Source organism: Hipposideros armiger, unplaced genomic scaffold (genome assembly GCF_001890085.2).
Source record: "Hipposideros armiger isolate ML-2016 unplaced genomic scaffold, ASM189008v1 scaffold_0, whole genome shotgun sequence".
NCBI lineage: Eukaryota > Metazoa > Chordata > Mammalia > Chiroptera > Hipposideridae > Hipposideros > Hipposideros armiger.
Window position 1 is genome coordinate 1,645,893 of NW_017731350.1, and position 18,310 is coordinate 1,664,202.

Sequence of the window (18,310 nt, forward strand, 5' to 3'; positions counted from 1 at the left end):
GTGCTAGAGACTGAAGATATAATTTAATAAACAAAACAGTCTCCATCTCTAACTTCACTAAGCTTAAAGTTATAAAATAAAATTACTATAAGCTCCAAATAGTTTGATTCAGCCGTGGTTAAAACTATACTTTAAACCAAGAACCATAAGTTTTTAGTGGGATTTAATGAGAAACTTTAGATCAAGCTGTGTACTATAATCAATGAAAGACTACCCTCCCATTAAATGACAGTGAAGAAACAGAAGAATAAAAATCCAAAACAACAAGAAAGAGAAGAGGAAGAGAAGAGAGTAGCGATTGGTAAGTGAGACATTTCAACAAATTCCTAGAAGGCAGAAGAATAGTACTTAATGAGAAAGCTCTGGCGGCAATAATGTGAGGAAGAGGCTACTGATGAGGAGGAAGCCATCTGTCCTGGTAAAGCCACAAAAATTTGGGAGTCATCCGGTGTAAGGAGAGGCAAAATTAGACATGGGCTAAGAACAGGGAGATTTATAATTAAAAGCTCCACAAGGAATAATCTATATTCTGTCAATACAAGAAATGTCCAAAGCTGTAGAGAATTTTTATAGGAGTTCTTTTGAGCCAAACTGATGACATAGTCTATGCTGGGGAGCAAGATCTCAAATGCTCCAGCAGAATAACAGTTTTGCAGCTTTTTTTATGCATTTGAAATTAAGGAAGGGACATAAGGGAGATTAGAGAAAGCAAGGTGGGAATTAGATTACAAAATAGTTAACAAGATTATGTATACTCTTGAAGTGTTTCAAAGGTGTGTTAACCTAGATTAAAAGAACAATGGACAAGACTGGCTTAAAACCTTTCACTAAAGAAATTATATGCCTGGGGTGTGACCACCATGACCTGCCCAGTTAGGAATTTATGATTAGATCACCCTGCAGGGTTACTTTCCTCAGAACCCCTTTTTTTCATCCACAATACCCACTCCCCTCAAAATTGACACAATGGCAAAATGTATAACACCAGGGGAAAAAACTAGGGTCGGGGGATAGATTTTCCAAAGAAACAGAACAAACCATTTGGGGGAGAGCTACAACAGTTAACTCTAAAATGTGACACATAGGGGCTCCTCAGACTAACAGCCGGCCCACCATTAACCTGCCCACTCAGTAAGCCGGCCTACACAGAAGCCCCAATCAGAGTTTTATCATCTGTCTTAAATATAAATGGACAGCCAAAAACCACCTTTTATTTGAGCAAAGACTATAGAACAATAGAGGGGGGGAAAAAGATAACCAAACAGAAATATAATCCCTGGGGGAAATTAAAATAATTAAGAAAACTTTAAAAATTTTAAAAACTCTATATCCTTTGAAAACTTTTAAGATACTGTATTCATTAAATAAGAACAAGATGTCATGAAACAGAGAGCAAGAACAAGAAAAAGCTCTTAGGAATTCAGATACCTAATTATGACCAGGGTAATAAAGTTATCAGAAGAATCACAGGAAAGGTGGGAGGGTGGAGGAAGGAGTGGATCCAAGCAAGTGATTTGAGACTATGTTCCAGGAGATAAAGGCGTAACCTGTTTACCAAGATATAACTCTACAAAACATAGAATTTCAATACATAGATTCTACAAAACAAGGCCAAATCCAAGAGAATGATAAAGGTAAATCCCATAGTGTTAACTGCGCAGAAACAGGCCTGCAGAGCAATCATTAAAGCAACTGATAGACAAAGCACAAAAGACAATCACAGATTTAGAAGAGACAGTGAGTTAAAATCTTGAAAATGCAAAAGGAAAATAACAGAAAACAAACGTTGGGAGGTGAAGGAAGAGGAATGGAAGAAAGGGCAGGGGCTAATATCTTCATCTTACAAAGCGGGGAGCCAGAAGACACTACTATGGCTAATGGGAAACTAAACAAAAGTACACTAAGTGTCCATCGTCACGGCACAGGCTGTGCTTAAGTGACAACAGTGCCGACTGTGGGCCAGGCACTTATTAACAACTTTGATGGGCTGTTCATTTAACTGTGCAACACAATGCTTAAGGTCATCCTTAAAAAAAAAATGTTTTAAAGCTACAGGGTACCCAACCCAAGAACCAATAGTGGTGATATAATTAAATTAAAGAGGAGAAGAGAAAGATAAAGAGTGCCATGAAAACAGCCTGATGCCTTGTGGATCAGAGCAGGAAATCAAAAGATCATAATATCTAAAATTGATAAGTCAAGAAACAGAAGCATAAGCATGTTATTTAGATATATGGGTCATCCCCAGAAGAACTAAACACTGAAACAATGTTTTAAAAATTCAAGTGGTTCCTTTGGGAAGAAGGACTAGGACTGGGGAGAAATAGGACAGAGGACTACTGCTTTCATATATTAAAAAAAATTCTGAACTATTTACATTTTTAACCATGTGAATGATTTGCTTTGATCATTTCTTTTAAATCAATTCTTTTTAAAGTAGCAACCTAATCTGTCCTACTACCTCAAACAGGTGAAATTCTTTTGTATTTCAAGGTTTCCAGAGTATAGCCTAATGACGCAAGGTTAACAAGTCACCATGTCACAGATTTTTCACTTTCTGTTGCATTGGTAAATTAATATAAAGTAAATAATTCTACAGAATACTAAGACGTGATCCCTCCTGGCCTATGACGAAACACACAGTCCACGGTCTGAAAGGCACTGTTTACTCATCTGTCATATCTTTAATGTTCTTTATTCTTCTTTTTACAAATAGAGAGGCTTTAGTACCCTGTTCACCATAGTATAAGTTAAAGGGAGAAAATTCCTGATGAAATGGTTGATACTAAACAACCAAAGCTACCATCATTTCCCCATGAGGCTAGAGCTGCAGCACTGGTGATAATGGCAGACAAAGGTATCAGGATGCAGCCTAAGCAGACGCTGTCCATGGTGGACAAAGCCCAGCAGTAGGCCTTGCACACTATTCACTGAGGCCAAAGCCAGTCCCCACATGCATTTGGTTTGGCCTGCAAAATGTTGGCCCACAGTTTTTAATTTTGAAAAGGTGGCCAACATCTAAAACTGACAATTCACAAAAAAAGTCAGATTTCCACCTTCTCTCAATAAATCAATAGAGGCAGTCTCTCGAGACGAGACGGGGTAGGCTACCCCAAACTGGTAGCTCCCATCATTCATGTTGCCAATCTGGCCCTTGTAGCTATTTGCATTTCTGACCTTTGCTACAAAAGAGATAACATGTGTGTGCCTATTTGATCACAACTTAGGATTGAAAGACAAAGTTTTAAAAAGTGGGGAAACCTAGTGATCAATATCTTAGAAGGTAACATGTAACAACCGGAAATAAAAACTAAAACACAAAGCCTAATAACTAGCACTGTAATCAACATTTTCAGTAAAATGGTCATCGTTTACTTACATTTTAGGGTCTCTCCAGCATAAGGTATGTGCAGTTTAAATCGGTCACAGTTGGGTCCAGGAGTCAATGATGTACACCTTTAAAAAAAAAAAAAGTTTTAAAAAAAATCCACATTATTATGATATTTATTACAGTAAATAAACAGTGATCTCTACAGATAGAAGATTAAAACACTGGCTAGTAGAACAAAATAAAAACCCTTAATGGTCATGGAGGCCAAGACAATAAGACCTGTCCTAACACAAATAATTCACTTATCTCACAATAAAACTTATATGTCTTCTAGCCACAAACACCAGTACTGCTTCAACTATTTTTCTCAAAGAAGTGTGTCCCTCTTTTAAAATAGGTTTATCATCCAAAAGAGGTCTGTAGTCTTTGACACCAAGAACTGTGAAACAAGAGTATTTTATGGTTACATTTTAAATATAGATTCTTAGCTTTCACTCAGTACTAAAAAGAGCCCACTTTTGGCCTTTTCCTGGTACCAGATGGTTTTCTCTCTTTCCCTGAAGGTAAGGCGCTTCCTCTAGATTTGGCACTCTACAACTTACATCTGTAGGAGAGCACGATGTACTCAGTTTAAGATAAAATGCAAATTTAAAAAGGGGAGAGTTAGTCACCTAGGTCTCAACAGCTTGGTTTTTTTTTTAATCTATTACTTCACAAAGTTATACAATGTTCTTTGTTCCTTACACGAATTTACTTTATGAGATATCTTTCATGATCTTACAAGTCATAACTTCAACTGCTCAATAGCAGTATTGGCTTCATAAATTAATAAAATATTAATATGAAGATTGAGGAAGGTGTCTGTCTTCATTTTGTTTTTAAAAAGTGAGGTTTTTAATTTATAAAGTAAAGCAAGAAGGCTAATTTTTTTCCTAATTTCAAAACCTGCTATGAAACAGTTCTGAAAAAGAACCTATAAAAGTTGTTTAAGGAATGGGAGCATTGTTAGAATAAACATACAACTTCACTAAATGTCCACTTTGAAGGGCAACAGTCATTCGAGAATAAATTTGAGAAATGCTGGCTCTAAAAAATCTAACTCAGACCTCATATTAGATTGACTATTTCTTTTTCCCAAAACTATTTGAATATGAAAAAGAAAAGAACCAGACAAACACTTTAACTCAGGTGTGTTTAACATAATTAACTAGATTGGTTTACTCTTTATCTTTAGGGGCCAACAAAAACATCAGTCTATAAACTACACAACAAAGTTGTACTAGTAATTGCATACTAACATATTTTAATTTTTCACAGGTTTTAAGAACACATCCTCCTTTACCTTTCAATATAAAAAATTCTTCAGGGCACATTTTACTAAGTAAAATATCTCCTTTATAATATAATCTTTTCTCAGCACAGTAGTTATTTGAAAACATGAAAAACACATACATTATAGCATTACACAATATAAAGTAAAATCCAATGACAGAAATGACCCTACAAGCAACACTAAGAATTTTTCTTACATTCAACAAACACTTTAAAATCTTTAAAAACAAATAACAACAACAAAACACCATTCATAATCAAGTGTCTTGGGGCTCGAATATGCAATTATCTATCAAGTAGCTTAACGACAGAAGTTATTAATAGTACAGGAAATCCTCAGGATTAATCTGATTCTAGTTTGTTTGAAGAAGTCCTTCTTCAGTGTGAAATGAGTTTCTGAACTGTTGCATTCACTGCTGGGCCATATTTTATGTGATTTAGTTTTGGCTTTAACCAGGACTGGGAAAATAAGGGTTTCTTTCTGTGCTGTGCCCCTTCACCTTCCTCCCTCACTATGTAAATGGCCGGTTACAGCCACCTCAGGGTGTGAAAAAGGACATTTCTCCATGTGAGTGATTCATTCCGATTTGTTTCACTTCGATAACATTTATTGAGCATTGTTCTGTGTGGTAGGAATACAGGGTGGACAAGACAGACAAGATCTACAGTCTCATGGAACTTCAATTCTGGCAAGGGTAGAAACGATAAACAAGAGACAAGTATATAAAGATGGTTTAAGGTTGCTGACTGTTATGAAGAAAATGGGATGCTGCCCTAGAACAGGAGCTACATTACACTGGAAGATTGGGGACGACCTCTGGGGGTGAAATCCCAAACCTGAATAACATGACTGTGCCAACTGCGCAAAATTCTGGGGAAGAGTGTTCCCGGCAGAGGAAACAGGAGGTGCAAAGGTGTGCAGGCAGGATGGAGTCTGATATATCTGGGGGAAGAAATCTTGTAAGTGTGAGCAATGCAGCTAGAGCTGAGTGAATGAAGGAGAGAACAGCACACGATCAGGACAAGGGGTAAGCGAGCGCCAAAACTGCAGGGCCTTGTAGGTGCTGGCAATGAACTCAGGTTTTATTCCGAGCACGAAGGAGGGTTTTAAGAGTAATATTACCTGATTCAATGCTTCTACAAGATCACCCTGTCTACGTTATGGGAAAAGAGACTGTAAAAAGGTAAAACAGAAATGGGGAGACCAGACAGGAGTCCGTTTCGGGCAAGAATGATGATAGACAGCCTAGGGTGCAGCAGTGGAGATGGACACAAATAGATTTACTCAGTAATGGTGACTAGGGGAGGAGCAAGTTCAGTGAGAAGGGAAATCAGGAGTATAAAGCATGACAGGATAACCAAATTACACATGGAAACAAAGCCACATTAATGGGTGGGCTAGCCAAAATTTAACAAAACTCACCTGAGAGAGTGTTATATATGTTGTTGGAACACTTGAAGTGAGGATAGGGTGGAGGGGTAATAGTCCCCAAAGAGCATAACCAAGTTAAAATGGCTAATCTCCCGTTAATTGCAGGGCCTCTGTTTTGCTGAGAACAACTACAAGTTTGGGGCTGAGAGCTAAACTGCTCAAGGTGACACAAAAAAGGCTAAGCTTCCATCAGCCAGTCTCTCCTGCAGAGCACTCAGCTTCTCCTACAATAAAATGTTGAGCAAATTATTTCAAATATCTGTTAAGCTCTATCTTCCTATTACCTAGGATAAATAGGTTTACGGGAAACAAGCCAAAGTCATGTTACCTAAAGGCTCCTTTAAGATTAAACTAAAATGTTTCCCCTTCTTAAATGGCCTCTGTCTAAAATTAGTTTCAGTCATGTTATTTAATTTACTGTGAAATTTCAAATTGCACTCAAGGAGAGAATTAGTTTTTCTGTTAATCAAAAAAAGTGCATGGGGTTAAGAAAGATTGAAAAACACGCATGAATAGTATGATTCCACTTATGGAAAAGATAGATCTATGTGTGCATGTGTCTATATCCATACACAGATTTCAGAGGGAGGGTCACCAAAATGTGGCAAAAATTTCGGTTGGTTTTGATAACTTTTTTCGATTGACTTTCTGCATTGCTTTGATTTTATAATGAACATGAACTGTTTTATCATATATTTTAAGGCTAACTACATCCTTTCTATATTTGACTAAGGAAACTTGGCTATGATGGCTTTGTTTCTCTTTTTCTTCTAAAACGTTTCATTCCTTTTCAGAAGGAAAGAATGCAAAGTGATTTACTGATAGCCTTCAAGTGAAGTATATGAAAGTCTCTGTAATGTGATATCAAATACTTCACGTTTTAACATGTATTGTGTCTCACAGGTTCTTTGTGTCAGAATTTTGGGAATGGCTTGGCTGGGCAGTACTGGTGTAAGGTCTCCATTGAGGCTCAGCCAGATGTCAGTAACAGATAACAGTGGGGAAGTTCATTCATCTAGAAAGTAATTTCCTTACACAAATAAGAAAAAGCTACTAAATAAAAAGCTACCGACTTCATTAAAAATATATTTGTATAATGGTAATTTGTCCTTTGGTTTAGAAAACCAATATTCCAAATTGAAAAACGTTTAATAAAATAATTTAAATGATAATTATTTAAATTATTGCTGATAATTAAAATGTAATTTCAAATTTGTCTCTCAACTATATTTCCTGAGTGATTACTACCATGTCAGGCACTATGCTAGGTGCTGGGAATATAGCAGTGACAAGAACAAAAAACATATCTTGGCATTATAATGTAAAAAGGTGTCAGATGAAGAACTATTCTCTAAAAATGTCTTTTACTATATTCTGATTACCTCAATATACTGGGAATGCACTATTTTAAAATGGGAGAACAAAGGGAGCTAAACTATTACATTCTGCAGATTATCTAAGTGGGAATTATCAAATGGGAATTGTTGATAGCGTCAAATCAGGTCGTTTAGTCTAGGACTTTATAACAAAAACTGCAGCTAACCACTGATACAATAAAATGCTACACATAATAACCTCACATGCTCTTATCCATCTGGTCTCTTATTTTACATCTAATCATGTGACTTCCAATATTATTATCTATTTTCTAATTGTGGTCTGTTTCCCCATCTAAATCATAAGATTCTTGGTGCCAAGAACTGTTTTATACTTTTTCATGTCCTAGTACAGCATTTAGCAGAGTGCTAAGCACCCAGCACTGATGAAATTCTAGCATATACTTATAATCACAAACTAAAAAACTGTCATTTTACAGATGACAAAAGTGAAGCCCAGAGGGTCTCACAGGCACACAGCAAGAGCACTGGGATTAGAAAACCCTCCGAGGGCACTCTGGCCTACACATCTTTTTTTTTTTTTTAAGATTTTTATTGGGGAATTGGGGGATGGAGAACAGACAAGCTGCTGTTGTTCTGTTCAATCTAGTTGTGGAGGACGTTGCTTCACTGGCCCAAGTTGGCACCATCATTGCGCACTTCCCAGGCGAGGCAGATCAGTCACCAGCCTCTTGACAGCAGCGCCGGCCGCTCACGCTGGCTGCCGGCCACTCACGGTAGCCCAGCTCCAGGGTGAGCTGTTGTTCAGCATCTTAGCTGTAGAGGGCAGTGTCACTGGCCCTCATATGTGGGATCCAAACCGGGGCCCTCTGGCGTCCCAAGCCAGCTCTTAACCAACACGCCACTCGGCCGGCCCTGGCCTACATATCTTTAAAGCACCTTTACATCTCTAGCATCGAGCCCTGGTGTCCAGGACAGGGATACTCCAACAACTATGTACAGAGATAAAGGGATGCTAGGTGAATGCAAAAATCTTGTTCCCAGTCTGCGCTCTTTTCATGACGAAAACTAATGGTTTAACTGGAATTGGAAAGACATTATCATTCTCACCTCTGAGAAAGGTAAAAGTGTGATCACGTGTGGAAGACCGTCCCTTTGAAGAGCTGCACATGTGACCCAAACTTTAAAGTCATTACCTAAAATTACTCCGTTTTCACAATAAATAATAACAACAGCAGCCATAATTGTTGGGCATTTATTACCAGCAGGCAATACTCTAAGGTCTTTAATTAGACTAAACTATTTAAGCCCACAGCAACCTTCAGAGATAAATGCTATTATTACCTCCACTTAACAGATGAAGAAACTGAGGCACATAAAAGATATGTAACTTGCTAGTAAGTGACAGACCTGGGATCCAAACCAAGGAGGTCTGGCTCCAGGGCCCATTTTCTTAACCACCACACTAAGTAATCTCTCAATAATTAAAGGGGAAGCCTTATGAAAAATGTGAATTATAATTTTTTTCAACAAATGATATTTTATTAAGTACGTATAATAATGAAATGTAAAAGCTGACAAAACATTGCCAAAAAGTGTTCTACCACATGTGTTTTAATGAAAAAAAATTATTTATCAGTAATAAGTATAAAAACTGTATACATGTAAATCAGTGATGCAAAAGGGAACAAGGCTCTCACAATAAACAGGCTCTAAGATGTTGACACTGTTGATTTATTTAGCAAACTCTTTAAATAAATAGTAAAAGGTAAATTTGGATTTGAATCCGCTTTAAAGTATTACCTGTTTCCAGTTACAGAGATCTGATTAAAATTAATAAAGTATCACCATAAAGAGGAAAAGCTGGCAATTTCACTACACTTTCTATGATTTTAGTGACAGTCAAGAATTCATCTGGATTAACAGAGCTTTAAAAAGATATTATACAACCTTTAAGACATTAGCATTTTTAAGACAATATAAAATATATGCTTTCTAATTTAATGCTAAACCTATTATTTGATGTATTTTTCTGGGGGAAAAAATAATGATTCAAACCGTCTCTATTCTTCAAGCCATCTAAAAAGAACAAAGTAGATGATTCCAAGGTTCCTTCCCTGAGTCTACGTCAGTTTCCTTTACCCTGACTATTAATTTACCATTTGGCATGTTCTCCTACACAGCTTCCTGTTTTCTTGATAATGACGTTTGTGCTTAACTAACAATATTCAACATCAGCTGAGAAGGAAGTCTTCAGTTTCGGCAACCTAAAATAACAGGTGACTGGGAAACAAAATAGGCTCAAAGACCAGTGATTGCCTGGTGAATAACTAGTAAGCCACAAATTAGAGTGAACTGCTAACTGATATTCCCATTTTCATTTTACAGAATTATTTTCTCTGAATTAAACCTATCATCAAATAAGTCCACCAAGACTAAATCAGTTTCAAAATTATCACGGTTTCTAGACTGAAATGCAGTAGTAAAGAAGCTAGAAGACTGATATGGGCTATCTTAACAGCTAAGTAATCTACAAAATGGGTATTTTATCTACTAAGGCATTTGAACGTCGAATTCACAGAATTTTTACATTCTCAGCCTTAGAAGGGAATTATGGCCCATCTACTTGACAACATCAATACACACTAGGTCAAGTTTAGGCCATGCTCCAAGGAGACTCAAGAATTAAAGTTGGTAAAAGAAAGCAGCAGTGGGCCGGCCGAGTGGCGCGTTGATTAGGAGTTGGCTTAAGAGCGCGAGCTCTGAGCAACAGGGCCACCGGTTCAATTCCCACATGGGCCAGTGACACTGTGCCCGAGCTGAGCTGTTGCTGAGCTGCCAACAGGTGGCAGGATGGCTCAGCTGGTGTAGCAACAAGATTGCCTGTTCTATGGTGGGCTACGCCCACCCGCAACTAAGACTGAACTCGGCACCTTGAGCTGAGCTGCCGTTCAGATGGCTCAGTGGATAGAGCGTGCCCTCCTAATAACAAGGCTGCTGGTTCAATTCCCGCTACGCCCACCCACAACTAAGATTGAACACAGCACCTTGAGCTTAGAGGCCACGAGCTGCCGATGGGCAGCCAGATGGTGACTGGCGTCCTCCACAACAAAGATTGAAGAACAACAACTTGACTGGTCCCCTTCCCCAACACTGTTCCCCTCCCCCAATTCCCCAATTAAAAAAAAAAAAGAGTTGGCTTGGGACGCCAGCTCTGAGCAACAGGACTACCAGTTCGGATCCCACCTGGGCCAGTGATGCTGCACCCTCTACAGCTAAGATGGTGAACAACAGCTCGACGTGGAGCTGGGCTGCCCATGAATCACTGGCAACAGCGTAGGATGCAGTGGGGCTGGCCGGCAGCTAGCATGAGCTTTCGTGAGCTGCCCTGAACCGCCGTGAGTGGCCATCCAGTGGCCGGCGAGCGACTGCATCACCTGGGAAGAGCGTAATGATGGTGCCAACTTGGGCCAGTGAAGCGACATCCTCCACAACGAGACTGAAGAACCAAAAGGACAGCAACTTGTCTGTTCCCCTTCCCAGATTCTCCAACGCTGTTCCCTTCTCCCCCAATTCCCCAATAAAATCTTTTTTTTTTTAAAGCAGCAAAATTGCACTGAGGTAGATTTTTTACATCATTCTCCAGGAGAATGGAACTATCTACTTAATGACATATAATGTTCCTGATATACCAAATATATCCTCTATACCTCTAAAGCCTGAAATCTATTTCTAGGTCCTACTAGAAAGTGATGGATTCAATTCTTAGCATAAGATTTCAAAATGCCATTACCAAAATAAGTGACTCAGCCCACGTTTTAACAATTATAAAGTATTTTTTAATGTGTTTGCCAATTCATGTGGCATCAACTGTTATTCCCAGTTTCTATGCTATATTTCCATTTATAGATGATAAACTTCAAATCTACTTTAGGGTAGGGAGTATTCTTAAATGTTAGTAGGTGTTTCTTGAAACAAAAATGTGGTTTAAATTAAATATGATTTCAGTTGGAATGATGGGCTCAAATACTATTTTTAATAGTTAACTATGAGGGGGAAATTTTTTAATTTTTTTAGATAGATGCTTAGGCCATTCATATTCAAGTTTCTTTTCTAATACGTGTATTTAATTCACTCTGTTAAAATAAAAGAGAACATTAAGAGTATTATCTCAATAAGTACAAGATAAGTATTTGATAAAATTAAACATCCATTCATGATTTTAAAGATTCTTTGAAATGAGGATAAAAAGGAACTTCCTTAACATGATAAAGGCCATTACATAAAAACCTACAGCAACATCATACTAAATAACAAAATGTCAAATTTTTCCCTTTAAGATAGAAAATGGGACAAGGATACCTACCCGCTCTTACCACTTTTAGTCAACATTGTACTGGAGGTCCTAGCAAACAGAGTAGCATGGGGAAATAAGGGTATAAATATTGGAACGGAAGAAGTAAAACTATACCTTATTTGCAGATATAGGACTGTGCATGTAGAAAAGTTTTTAAATCTTCATATGTATTACTGGAGTTTAGCAAAGTTGCTACAGAAAGAACATACACAAAAATCAACTGTATACTGTATATGTGTATCTACATACCACCAACAATCAGTTGAAAAATAAAAATTTAGAAAGATGCCATGGAAAATAATATCAAACAATCAAATACATGGAAATAAGTGTCACAAAAGATGTGCTCAAGGTCTCTACATAGAAAGTTATCTTTAAGAAAATAAAGGGAAAAAAATAACGAAAACAGACATGTTCGTAGGTTAAACGACATATAATGAAAAGATGACAGTGCTCCTTAAATTGATCTGGAACCTGAAAGGCACATTCTAAAAATGTTAACAGCAGCAGTATTCTTAGAAATAGCTCCAAAATGAACAACTAAAATGTAATTTCAAACTGAGCGCCCAAATGCCCATCTGCCACAGGACAGGGAAATAAATTGGGATACAATCATAAAATTAAATATACGGCAATGAAATAAACTACAAGCACATGCAACGACATAGATGAATCCCACACACAGTGATGAACGAAAGAATACATACTGTATGATTCCATTTGTTTGAAATTCAAAGTCAGAAAAAATTATAGTGTGTGTGTACTGATAATATTATAGAAAAGAGAGAAAGTGATGACTATGTCAGAACAGTGGCTTATCTATGGGGAAAGAAGGGAGCGGTGCCTAGGAGACGGCACACGGGGGCTCCTGGGGCATCGCCAATATTTTATTTCTCGATGTAGGCACTGGTAACACAGATGTTCCTGTTTTGATTTTATTAAGATGTAAGAAGATGTTTTATGCTATCTAGTTTTAACAAGTTTCCAGGTGACTCTGATGCACAATCAAGTTTCAGACCCACTGTTTTACATATGTGCTATGTCTGGACTCAGTAATAATCACAGTAATTTGACTTGGACTTTCTATTCCCAGGGGATCAACATAGCCACCTGCATATGCAAGTTCACATTTTCCCAGGATAGTAAATCATTTTGAAACAGCTTGTGTTTTCATGATCTTCATCTCTTCTTTAATAGAAGAATCCTTTTTTATTCTTGTGGAGCTAGAAAGCTTTCCAGAAATTTGTGATTAGGGATATACATTTCTTTTCTCCAAATGAAATTTGTATTGGTTGAACATTACTGTGATGGTTACATAAAGGGCTACACCCAACAGGTCAATGGTCTGTTTTCCAGTGAGAATGTAGGACAATCTACTGGGGTACAGGAAGGAAATCTTAGGAAAAAAGAAGTGTGTGTGTGTGTGTGTGTGTGTGTGTGTGTGTGNGTGTGTGTGTGTGTGTGTGTGTGTGTGTGTGTGAGAGAGAGAGAGAGAGAGAAAGAGAGAGAGAGAGAGAGAGAGAGATAGAGAGAGAGACTACTCCTTACCAATATGTAATATACAGACTGACCTCAGCACCCTCTTTTATTTCCCACTCAGTTGTTCAAGTGTCCTGAGGGAAGAGTGGGGGTTCCACAACCCAAGGCATTAGTGGTGGTTCTCTCAATTATTCAGCTGCCTTCAGCGTACTGCTGATATGCTTCATGGATGTAAGAAATCCACTGTCTAGTTTTAAACCATACTAAAGCCTTTAAGAAACAGATAAGTGGTTTAAACTGATTCTTGCAAAGAATCTGTGGCTAGAGAATAATACCAATAATGCAAATACAGGCAAATTTTCAGGTGGGAGGAACTAAAAATTAGTCTTATAGCATAATGTATGCAGCTGACGTTGTATTTCTTCCATTAGTATCTACGTATTTTTTTCAGATTTCTTTTTCAGGTATGACAGGTGAAAATACCACGTTATAAGTAACAAATAATTTTTATGGGACATTTTCTATCATTCTTTTTAACTTGTATCTTTAATGTTTTGTAATTCTACATAAATATATTTTTATAATTAAATAAATATGCATGTATTGGGGATTTTCGTAATCAAACTACTTGAGGTGCATCATCAAAAATGTTTAGAGATGCTGCTATAAGAGTTAAAAGAGAGGAGTCTGTCTCTATTCTCAAGAAACTTGAACTGTAACCAGAAGACAAAAATCAAACGGCACAATTTAAATAACAATTCAAGACCACAATAGATACGAGTCACAAAGCAATTAACATGATTAATTGCCAAATTAGTGGTTAAAGAAAGTAAGCACAATAGAAGTTGAGAGAGCAGAGAAACCACTTTTAGTTGGGGTAATCAAGGAAGGCTCACTAGAAAACAATTGACCTCTAAGAATGAGTTGGATCTGATCAAGCTAGGGAAAGGAAAAATATTTACCTGCCATTGTCATTAAATAGGGGCAAAACCAAGGAGACAGATACTATTAGATTGAAAGCTCTATAAAGAAACGGAGTGCATGAAACCTTGGATCCCTTAGTGTCCAGCAGCATGCCTGCTGGAACACAGGAATCACCTGATAACTATTGCATAAATAGTGCAGGTGAGCAAGTGGAACTAGAAAAGATAAGCACACATCAAGGTCATGTCAAAGTCAAAGCAAATGACGTAAATGTCCTGGACTGATTCCTATTCTAACTGTGGGAATGCCAGTAATTCTTACATTAATAAATATTATATATTAAAAAACCTCCAGGGACAAGGCCAACTTACATTCTATTTCTATACATTTAATGTACAGCATTCCTTTCTAAAAGTAATTTTTATACTAAACACTTTTAATTTGTTCAATAAAAATATTTCTTTAACCTTTTTAGGCCACCATTTTCATTCCTGGACCCAAAATATGTCCTAAATGGATGTATTCCCCAGTCTCTGAATTATGGAACTTTATAGTTTATAGCATTTGTATACAGTTGACCCTTAAACAACTCAGGTTTGAACTGTGCCGATTATTTTCAATTAATACTATAAATGTATTTTCTCTTCCTTATGATTTCCTTAATAACATTTTCTTTTCTCTTATTTTATTGTAGGGATACAACATGTAATACATATAACATATAAACTATGTGTTAATAGACTGTTTATGGTATCAGTAAGGCTTGCTTCAGTCAACAGCAGGCAATTAGTAGTTAAGTTTTGAGGAGTCAAAAGCTATATGTGGATTTTCAAAAGTGGGATGTGGGGGTGTTGGTGCCCCTAATCCCAGCGTTTTTCAAGGGTCAACGGTATTGTGTATCTAAATTTCAATCTCAATTCCTGTTCGTTTCAGGGAAGGACTGGAGAGTATTTATATTGGCACGTAACTGAGATTCTCAAGGGAATGAACTAGCACAGCTTTGATCTCTCTCCCGTTTGGGCTTTCATGATATTTGCTTTCTTTATATTTGGATCTCCATTGTGCCTCACACTTACTAGGTGCTCAATATATGCTTTCCTTTTAAAAAATAAATTCGAGTGACTATGAACAGCAGAAAGGCAGGGTACAGAGAAGAATGGAAAACTGGTAGGAAGTGGAGGGTGGGAAGGCAGGGAAAAGATTTAAAAAAGCAAGACAAGTGGAAGAGTGAATAGTAGTAGAAACAGATGACAAGGTGGAGGTAAAAACGGAGAATGAGAGATAAAATGAAAGTGATAAAGAGATAAAATGAAACACAGAAAAGGGAAAATTAATAGATTCTAAAATATCACCAAAGGAGTCCCTTTTCTGTTGGTGAGAGGTGATTTCTAAAGATGGAAGAAAAGATTTTTAAATCCTCAAATTCTTCTATTGACGTGATTATGAAAAGACTTAGCATCTGCTACACGGGCATATCTGGGACTACCATGTAATGGGATAAAGGTACCATCCATGTCTTTGTGGTTGTTGGGTGGTTTGGGAGGATTTTTTTCCTGATTGCTGCTTGAGATACTATTGTTACACACTATGAATTGTCAAGTTATATAATGTGTCTCTCCCTCCATTTCCTCATCTGTAAAATGGGGATAACAGTCATACCCCACGGAGCTGTTCTGAGCACCTACTGAGTTGGTACATATGAGGAACAGCACATAGCACCCAGTAGGTACTTAGCATTATGAGTATCAAAAGCATAGACTGCAAAACCAAAAATATGGAGAAGAAAGCCTATCTCAATCACTATTTTCATTAAAGTGATTTTGCTTGGACAGTAATTTTCAAAATTTAACAAGAAAAAAAAAACTTCAATTGACTCCCCCTTACCTCATTACTATGCCTTCTTCATTTCACAAAATTTCTCAGAGCGTGTCCAATCATGAAGACATTGAATCAGAGCAGTAAAATAATTCTCCCAGGTCCTAAAGCAAACCTAATGGAGCCCACAGTGCCCTTGCTGGGGCTCAGCAGGAGAACCACAGGGATGAAAAGAAAAGATCATCACGATGGGAGGCCTAGGTGGTCGGCAGAGCAAGAAGAGACTGGAAGAAGCGGTCAGAGAAAAATAAGGAAGGGAAGCCTGGCATCCAGACCAGAGGCTTTCAGACTTTGATACACGGTAAGAAACTTTTAAATCGCCATTTTATATCCCACTCAGTACACATATATGTACCAAGCATGTATGTACACATGTATGTGTGTATATGTATATGTAAATTGAAACAAAATTTTCATGCATCAGTATTTAGCTTTATTACATGGAATGCACTGACACTTTTGTTTCAAGTCTATTCTATTTCTTTTTTTTTTTGTAATTGGGGAATTGGGAAAGGGGGACAGCCAAGTTGTTGTCCTTCAGTCTTAGTTGTGGAGGGCGCCGCTAGCTCAGCTCCAAGCCCAGTTGCCATCCGGCTGCCCATTGGCAGCTCCCAGCCGCTCAGCTCAAGGTGCTATGTTCAATCTTAGCTGCAGGTGGGTGTAGCCACCATCCCATGTGGGAGTCGAACCAGCAACCTTGTGGTTAGGAGCATGTGCTCTCACCAGCTGAGCCATCCTGCCACCTGTTCGCAGCTCAGCTGGCAGCTCAGCTCTGGTGCAGTGTCACTGGCCCATGTGGGAATTGAACCGGCAGCCCAGTTGCTCAGAGCTCGAGCTCTTAACCAACTGAGCCACTTGGCAGGCCCTCATATTTTTTTAAATCCAAATTGAGACCCACTAAAATGATTTCTTGACACACCAATGGATCACAACCTACTAACGGTTTGCAATACACAGTTCTGCCCAATACAACCTCAGGGGATGCAGCTTCCAGGAAAATGAAGATAGTGCTTCACTCCACACGGGTCAAAACCAGTCCTTAAACACTTCCTTCAGCTCTAGGTATCACACTTTAAGAAGCATAGAGAGAAATTGCATTACATTCAGAAGGAGCCAGCAAGGACAGCGAAAGGTCATAAGTCACATGGTGCAAACAAAGGCTACATGTAGCCTGCAGAAGGGGAAAATACAAAACATGATAGCTATCTTCATTTATTTGAGTTTCCTTGTGACTGGAAATACTTAGGCACAGCCTGGGCAGTCGCTTGGCAGGGAAGCAGTAGGAAGGGCTCATGTGTCAATCACATGGTGGTCATGTGATTTAAAGCCTTCCAATCCTGCCATTCTATAATTCTAGGCTAAATAAAGGCAATGTTATACAATAATATGACTTCTAAAGTCAACACCAGTTCCTTAAGTTTTAAAAAAGAAACCAATTCCACCATGAACTACATAAAACAAACTGAAATGGCAAATGATAATATTGTAACAAAAAACAATGTAATGAAAACTGATTTAATTTGCCTAGCTCAGTCATTAAAAAATCTTCATTAGTTACAATCAGAGAAAAACTGAAGCGCCACCCAACTCAATGACATAGTCTTAATTTAAGATGTTCATCAACTTAGAAAACATAAATCCATCTATAGCTTTAACAAGCAAAGAGCAAAGAATGTTTGATCTTTAAAATGTGCAGAAATAAAGTGTTTACCAAAAAAAGACTGTATTGTAAACATTCTCTCCTTACTCAAAAGTCATGCTTCCTTAGTATATATACAAAATACGTAAACAAAGTAATAATGCTTTAAGTCTTTACTGACCCAACTAACAGAAAATTGTACTAATTTTGAGAGAAATCTCATTCTTATAACCATCTATCATATTTATTCTACCTTATTTGTTTAAAAAGGAAAAAAGAACAAAATCTCAGATTATGCTAAGTGTAGCTAGGAACTACTTATCACTAATGTACTATTGTTTCACCTCTGAGAGAGAATTCTAAAAAGGGCAACTCCTGGACTGTTAAAATGCAGAAACCCTTGTAGAACAGCGTGATTCAAAGCAGGGTCCATGGACATTGCTGGACGATAAACTGTTACTAATCTGAATGAGATAAGCACAGAAAATGATAGTAACAATTGAGAAACTTATAAAGCAATTTGTAAGTGTAGTTTTAAGTCTGATGAATCTAACATTAAAAAGCCCAGCCTTATATTTCATATGTTTTTATTTCATTTTTCTAG

General features: G+C 37.6%; 1 protein-coding gene across 3 annotated transcripts in view; it reads right to left on the reverse strand.

Moving 5' to 3' along the window:
• BABAM2 (BRISC and BRCA1 A complex member 2) overlaps positions 1–18,310 on the reverse strand; it is a 374,448-nt gene that overhangs the window by 334,402 nt on the left and 21,736 nt on the right. For all 3 annotated transcript variants that reach the window (XR_002125902.1, XR_002125953.1, XM_019658721.1), the window contains exon 3: positions 3,380–3,456. Coding sequence is in view for 1 of the 3 variants with exons in the window: in XM_019658721.1 (XP_019514266.1) it covers positions 3,380–3,456 (77 nt within the window). In the remaining 2 variants the exon portion in view is untranslated. The remainder of the gene's footprint in view (positions 1–3,379; positions 3,457–18,310) is intronic.